At 51.9% G+C, this 7,733-nt stretch overlaps 2 protein-coding genes across 4 annotated transcripts in view; both read right to left on the bottom strand.

Annotated features, from left to right (window-relative positions):
• Positions 1–1,792: 1,792 nt before the first annotated feature.
• Positions 1,793–7,733, bottom strand: part of LOC119095335 (josephin-2) — a 27,513-nt gene continuing 21,572 nt past the window's right edge. Inside the window, exon 6 of one of the 3 annotated variants that reach the window (XR_005093856.1) lies at positions 1,793–2,122. The gene's annotated coding sequence lies outside the window, so the exon portion shown is untranslated. The remainder of the gene's footprint in view (positions 2,123–7,733) is intronic. The other 2 variants (XR_005093857.1, XR_005093858.1) reach the window with 2 other exon arrangements.
• Positions 3,929–5,589, bottom strand: LOC119095679 (josephin-like protein). The gene is made up of 3 exons (XM_037218535.1): positions 5,533–5,589; positions 4,552–4,766; positions 3,929–3,995 (listed from the first exon to the last, which is right to left on the bottom strand). Exons 1-3 carry the CDS (start codon positions 5,587–5,589, stop codon positions 3,929–3,931), a joined length of 339 nt encoding a protein of 112 aa, XP_037074430.1.

Here is a 7,733-nt window from a genome sequence, read left to right as displayed (position 1 = left end):
CGGCCGTTTAGGGAAGAGCAGATTGGTATCGCTTACGCGACCCACTTACTTGCGTGCCTACCAGAACAACATTTATCCCATTAAAGCGACTGCGAAAACCATTTTTCGGTCCCATTACAATTTGTCACATCTGATGCCACATACTTCAAAATCCGGGTAAGTGCAGACGGACGGATATGTTATATGTTGACGGAAACGGTGTTTTATAATTTGGAATATTGAGAAAAATCTAAGAAATGTAAGCAAACTAAATAAATCCTTAGATATAAGCCATCAACACATAATTAGCACCAAATGCTGCTAGCATGCAGTTAATGAAGCTAACGCTCACAGGATCGGGCGGGTGGGCGGTGGGTCGTGGGTTCCCTGGCGGCGATGACCATATCTTGTTATTGTTAGGAGAGGCGCTCAGATTTAAGCGTTCCGCTTATGCGCCAATCCACTTATCACATTATGTTCTGCCTAATGTCCGTAGGCGAAAATAAGTATCAAATCAAATCAATCTCCAACTGGTGGGAAGTTAGCAATTGATGTCTACATACTTGCCTCCCTAGGTTCGTGTGAAATCGCATATCAGCCTTCCCATCCAACCCGCTGGCTCCACTGGCACGTGTAATAAAAGTGCCTTGATTTTGACTGCCTGCTGCGCAACAAATGTCAAGGATGTTATTGTCCGCATCTTTTGTGCATTTCGCCAGATGCAATTCTTTCGTGTCGTCCATGGGGCGATGACGGATTGCTGCATCTGGGTGCAGGCCTGAGCGGAAGGTCTCGTGGACAAAACGGCCCGCTTCCATCCTGACATGTATTGCAGAAAAGATAATTTATTACGCTTATTGCGCAAAATATGTGATGAGACAGCAATCCAGTGTTCCCGGCTGCGGCTGGGTTTGCAATATCTCGCAGTGGCAGACACCAAAGAACAGCAAACCGAAGTTATCGAAGTGATATCCTTTGATTACGAGCTCTGAAGTCAAGCTTGGATTTACCAGTCCTGAACGCAAGCGAAAATTTAAGTCCTTGTGTCCAGCTGGGTTGCGGAAGTTCCATTCGCGCCTACCCTTAATCCGTCTCTCATGAACAGTTTTTGCGGTACTACCCTTTTGCCAGATAAATAGTCGCAAGCAGCAAAATATCTACATGCGTGTCTTAACTACAAAACCACTTCCAGAATGTCTACCGCATCCCGACGCCCAAACCTCAATGCACAATTAAGGTAAATAAATCGGCAACATTGTCTGCGTTCGCTGCAGAAGTCGGCTTGCAGTGTATTACCTAAGCGAAGGAACGAGCCAATACAAGAAGTGGCCCATCCCCCGCCACGCGGGCCAGCGCTTGTGATGAGAAATGTATGTTGGGATGAACGGCCCGAGACTGACGACCAGAAGCCAAGGAACGTACCACAAGCCACGCCCCTTTTATTGAGAGGCTCTTCACACGTATTGTACTTCTGATACCATGTTCGGACCACAGTCGGCTAACCACGCAAACATCGCCAACGTTGATCAGACAACGCGTGATGGCCGCGGCACCTGACCGCTTGTCCGTCGCTGACAAGAGCGTAGCGCGGGGCAGACAACGCGTGATGGCCGGGGCACCTGACCACTTGTCCGCCGCTGACAAGGGCGTAGCGCGGGCAGACAACGCGTGATGGCCGCGGCACCTGACCACTTGTCCGCCGCTGACAGGGCGTAGCGCGGGGCAGACAACGCGTGATGGCCGCGGCACCTGACCACTTGTCCGCCGCTGACAAGGGCGTAGCGCGGCAGACAACGCGTGATGGCCGCGGCACCTGACCACTTGTCCGCCGCTGACAAGGGCGTAGCGCGGGGCAGACAACGCGTGATGGCCGCGGCACCTGACCACTTGTCCGCCGCTGACAAGGGCGTAGCGCGGGGCAGACAACGCGTGATGGCCGCGGCACCTGACCACTTGTCCGCCGCTGACAAGGGCGTAGCGCGGGGCAGACAACGCGTGATGGCCGCGGCACCTGACCACTTGTCCGCCGCTGACAAGGGCGTAGCGCGGGGCAGACAACGCGTGATGGCCGGGGCACCTGACCGCTTGTCCGTCGCTGACAAGAGCGTAGCGCGGGGTAGACAACGCGTGATGGCCGGGGCACCTGACCGCTTGTCCGTCGCTGACAAGAGCGTAGCGCGGGGCAGACAACGCGTGATGGCCGGGGCACCTGACCCCTTATCCGCCGCTGACAAGAGTGTAGCACGGGGCAGAGCAACACTGCTACACCTGTGCATGCCGATTGGTCACCCCGCTCGCTGGTCCAACAACTCCCGGCCAGTCGACACTTCAGTGCGGCTGAAAGAGAAGGCAACCGACGCAAAACCGCAACTGCAAGGGTTTCGATGCAATTTCACGAGGTCGTATCTGCCACTCCGGTCGGCGAAATGAGCTGTGTTTCTATGTTGGAAACGCTAATGATGCCGACACGCTTAGCACTGTTTGCTAGTTCTGGGATAAAATATGGCGTCAACAACAGTACAAAACAAGCAAGCCGACTACAAGTCACATCATGCAATCTTAGCGTGCCGCAGCGCCTTCAGATGGCTGTGTGCGGAGTCTGAATGCCAGCGAATACGTCAAAACATGGGCTCCATTATTCTTTAATGCGTGGCAATTGCGGACGTCAGGCCGGCAATGACGCCACGCGCGTTCCCGCCAATCCGTGCACTGCGCAGAATCACAAGGACGGAACAAGTGGGGCCGATAACACTTGGCGAAATACCGTTAACGTACCAACACCGCGGCGCGCTGTTACCCCAAACAGGAGTCAACTCAAGCGACAAGCAGCGCTAGCGCCACAGCCTCGGCAGACCCGGCCTTCAGTCGCGGCCACGCGTGGCGGGGCTGCGGACCTGCATCCCTTCGCGAGGTGGGCTCGCCGAGCCGCCGCTCCCGGCGGTCGAGCTGCCAAGCTCCAGGCCTGACGCTGGACGCCGCTCGACGCTCTGCGGGGCGTGTGGCGCGGCGCGCGTGGCACCACAGCGTAGTGAGGTACATACGTCGGAGGTCAGCCAAACGGCAGCGGCGATGTAGGGCGGAGAAGGCTTTGCCGGCCGGGCGACCCATACCCAGGCCGGGGACGGACCCCTGCGGTGCTGCCAGAGGAAACACGTGACCGATCTCAGCGGCACGTCCCCTGCATGGACCACATCCGTATCTGTTCGGACGCGTTTGCGGCCCGCCGCTTTTCCCGCGGCAAAGTTCACGTGCTGCAGCCGGACCGTCGTCCGCAGAGACATCTCCTGGGGACTTTACGCAGTTGAAGTCCGATCTTTGGTCGGCAGGCGACGCCGCATTCGTGATCCACACGCCATCGGCGGCTGCTTGCTGGCTCACGACCACGAACAGTTCGACGTCTTTCGAGCCCAGCTTCTCAGAGAGGTACTGTATGAGATCAGAATCCTGAAACCAGCAGCCACATTATACACATGTAAAATGACCTCCTACAGAGCAGCAGTTCAGCTGGGTAAATCTGAAGGCAAGAGCCAGTATGCTGAAGCAACCTGTTCTTTTCACTGTGCCCTGCACACCGAGCAGCCCATGTAGATAGAAGCCAACTCATTCATATCCATAAGTGACCTGTTCCAGAATAAGTCTACACCTTAGAGCGGTGGTGTACGCATTTCAACTCCATGGGGGCCGGTATGGTGATGTACCCAGTGGGATGCAGTCACAGGTCACTGCCATGGGGCAAAGGGTGAGACATGAATTAGTCCAATACACCACATACTTCAGTATTAGGTGGCTTATTGTTGGTTACTGTTATTTACTTTCAGACATAAAAGAGAAGGTGATTTAGGGTTTTCCAGTTTCTGTGTCTTTAAGCCAGTGAGCTGGTTAAGACCAACACGGCCAAACACTGCCAAACCCCGTTTCAGCCCGCCACAATTGAAGCCCAGGCGTACACTCATAGCCGATCCAATGCTCTGTGGCGCCGGCAGCTGGAGTCCAAGTTGTAGTACACAGCCGGCTCGCTAGGTGGCAGGGAGGCGGGGCGTAAACGCCGCAGCGCCACCCCAGTGGCGACGCGAGTATGGCAGCGTGAAGGGCCCGATTCTGTACTCGGTGGACAAGTTGAGGATGAGTGGAAGCCCTCGATGTGTCGCCACACCAGGTCCGAGACGGATCTAGCGGTACACAAACGCGACGTCAGGGAGCTGGGAGGCCAGTGCCGGTGAATGCTGGTCGTAACAAGGGCGCATAGAATCTGCAGTTGGTTCGCGCGGATAGGCGACGTTGTGGCAATGGCGCGACCGCGACCGCTCAGCACTTACTTAAAATAGGTCAGGCCACAAACCAGTAACAGCACACAATGGCCAAAGGTGGGGCTTAATGACAGCAACAAAGCATCAATGGTTGGTCAAACTATGTTTGATTAATACTGTATGAGCTACACTGCTTGATAACCCTCCGCTCCCTTGTCTCATCATCATCTCATCATTCAAGTCATCTTAACGCAACACAATGCAAGCTCCAGTCCACGGGGTGCCGACACCCGTCCTTTCCTTCCCCCTTCACCTCCCCCCCCACCTGCGGCGGTCGAACCAGCGAGCGTCCCAGCCCTTCTGCTGCAGTGCCGTCATCAACATTGACGTCGAAGTTGCCGGTGCCGAGGAGGATGGAGCGGTGGGGTTGAGCCAGGCACCTGGGGCCAGCTGGTCACAGATGGCATCCAGCTGTCTCTCCGTGAACTGACGGTCCTGCAGCACGTTGTTGAGAGCGTGCAGTGCGCACAGCTCCCGCACCTGAGGGCAGGATGGGCCACAAAGAGTCAGAGATGGCCCGATGACTCAGAGATGATCCAATGTCAAGTTGCACTGCCCACATTCAGTCAGAATCAATTGCTGCACCATACGGCATGATTGAGATCAATTTCACCATCTGATTTTTTACAACTGAGTCACAAGCAAGTTTGATTTTGTATCTCTTGAATGCCCTTATTTGAATACCTGAGACACTATAACATCATAATTTGTCACCATCTCCCTCGCCCTTAGAGCCATGCAGCATGCACATAATATAGTATGATATCTGGGCTGCTTAAGTTGACATTTGTTGCTGTTGAGATTAACCTTACTTAGCATGTGGCCTTCCTGGTGCTTGTTCAGCCCATCCCTTGTTGTTGGGTTAAACAAACTTGGTTGTAATCACAGTGACCCAAATGAGGTGACAGCCAGCCTCACAGTTTGTTCCAACACAGAACAGTTCTCAAAATATTGCTTTGAGGGATCTAATGTCTGCATGTGAAATATGAGCATGAGACCCAGCCATCAAGTTTGGAATATAACATCCAATTCTGAACATTACATTAATCAGCCAACAATCTGCCTGATTTTATCACATATGTATGACAAATGATATTACAAGTACGAGGAAAGAGAGAGATCAGAAAGGATCTTACAAATTTCATGGAATTTAATTGTGGTCTTGTGGCATGTAATACAGATAATCCCAGGTTATAACTGGAGGTAAGCATAACATAGTTCAGAAGAATGCTCTGGAATTACTTACCTGCTTTTCATGATAGATTCCATCCACTATATGGTTTGGTTTGTTGAAGAATGACATTTTTTGGCAGGCACAGCTGAAAACAAAGTAGGATGGTATGACAACAGGACACTGATGTCCTGTTAAATGGATAACACCTGAGATATGAACAACTGGAGGACAAATCATGCTATATGACAATGAGCATCATTTCAGACAAATTATGCCACATACCAACAATGAGCATCATTTCAGAATTGAAAAGTCTTGGTTAGGACTGCAGACACAACCAATATATTTGTTTCACTTTTAACAGCCACCTTGTAGACTAATTGCAATTTTTGCATATTTTCATCCCGCTCCAGCTTAGTACCACAGCACTGTCAACTAACAGAATAATGCAAGCAAACCTAATCTATAAAAAACACAAAACGTTTGTTTTTTATTGCTGCCACAGAAACATCAACTCACTGCACCTTGAAAGCACACAATTTTTAAAGACCACATTAAGCGTCTTTAATCTCCTAGCACAAACGTTGCCGTTAATCATTGAATAAGGACAGAAGAACACTGCACACATTCAGGATTATTCCAAGATATGAAAACATATCACATGCCCCGGGCGTGATCGGATGTATACCGGATTTCGCAATGGGCGGCGCCACCAGCCAGTCAACCCCTTGTTTATCTCTCGACCAACGCGGTTTCCCAATGTGAGAAGTGTCGGTGGATGTGGCGCACCTATTCATGCAGGCCTGCTGTGAACATCGCTGTACCAGCTGATGAACGTCTGCCAATCTAGTAGCAGATTTATATCCAATTGCGAGTTGGATATTCCGGGGCGTCACGATCACCTCCAAATTTGGTGTGCAGAGCCTTCTCAGCACACTGATTCCGAAAATCACTGCTTTTGGGGTGGAATTTTGCGTAATTTCCGAGTTATACGACGCATGACACCTCAGTTGCGCTTTGGAATATGTGTCCTGGAATTCGCCTTTGGGCCTGTCCGTATCAGTTCACTGGAGAAAGTCAGTTCGCGACATGTGAGTGATAAATGTGTGGTATGTGATATCATTGACTTGGTGGTATCACCCAGTGGCATCGCTTTCAGCTTTGTTTCTTTTCTGAACTTTAAGGTGATGGAGTATTAGTCCGACGAAGTCACGGGCATTTTTTGTCCTGACCAAAAACTGACAAGATGTCCCTGGTGATCAAACTAATCGTGCCTCACCGCAGGAGCATGAATATTTGGGTGATGTCACCGTCTGTCTTATCTCCCAAGGACGCTGGTGACGCTGGTGGAACAGCGCGTGCTACTTGTGCACGCCATGCCCATGTTGTTGGCTGGCCGGCCACATCAGCCCGCTGCTGCTGACCGTGATGGAGACGCTGCACTTCGATTTTCGGAATCATCGTGTTGAGAAGGCCCTGCGCACCAAATTTCAAGGCAATCGAGACGCCACGCAACACATTGGGATGTTACGCGGCTTATAATTAGAAAATTACGCAAAATTCCACCCCAAAGCAGTGATTTTCGGAATCAGCGTGTTGAGAAGGCCCACCACACCAAATTTCAAGGCAATCGAGACGCCCGCAATATCACGTTGGGATGTTACGCGGCGTATAACTCGAAAATTACTCAAAATTCCTCCCCAAAGACGGCAATTTTCGGTATCAACGTGCTGAGAAGGCCCTGCACAAATTTGGAGGCGATCGTGACGCCCCGGAATATCCAACCGGCGATTGGATATCAATCTGCTGCTAGCTTGACAGACGTTGCTGATGACGCTAACTCCGAGACCAAATAATCCATCAGTTTTGCCCCACTTTTTCGTGCTGCTGATAATGATTCCCAAAAAATGAGCTTACCTCAAAGGGAGCCGTGCTTTGCCCGCTGTTGCACATGTCACGGGGAACCAAGGCGAGTCACACGGGTCCACGGGTCCTGGGTTCAAGGAGAAATGGGAGGCGTTGCGGGATGAGAGGCTCCCCGGCATTTACAATTCCTGTTGGGGCGAGAGGCAGGCGACGCTATATAGCTTCAGACACTGAGTGGGTGGTAAAGTTCCAATGACGACGAGGACTAGGCTATGGCTTGGAGCCCTGTGGCGACGCAGAATCGTAAGCTCGGTGCCGCAACCCCTGACCGACCACTGAGCCGCTGATGGTGCGTGCGGCCACGACCAATGAAAGAGGTCTTCGGACTGGCATTTACGCGCCCCGGG

Source organism: Pollicipes pollicipes, unplaced genomic scaffold (genome assembly GCF_011947565.3).
Source record: "Pollicipes pollicipes isolate AB1234 unplaced genomic scaffold, Ppol_2.1 Scaffold_4219;HRSCAF=4965_pilon_pilon_pilon, whole genome shotgun sequence".
Lineage (NCBI taxonomy): Eukaryota > Metazoa > Arthropoda > Thecostraca > Pollicipedomorpha > Pollicipedidae > Pollicipes > Pollicipes pollicipes.
Note: the sequence above shows the minus strand (reverse complement) of the source record. Positions and strands in the feature narration are given on the sequence as shown.

Coding starts and splice junctions, on each gene's coding strand:
- LOC119095679 (XM_037218535.1), bottom strand. CDS start 5,589: ATGTCATTCTTCAACAAACCAAACCATATAGTGGATGGAATCTATCAT. Junction 4,767..5,532: donor GAATCTATCATGAAAAGCAG/GTAAGTAATTCC, acceptor TCCTGCCCTCAG/GTGCGGGAGCTGTGCGCACT. Junction 3,996..4,551: donor CGCTGGTTCGACCGCCGCAG/GTGGGGGGGGAG, acceptor CCTGCCACCTAG/CGAGCCGGCTGTGTACTACA.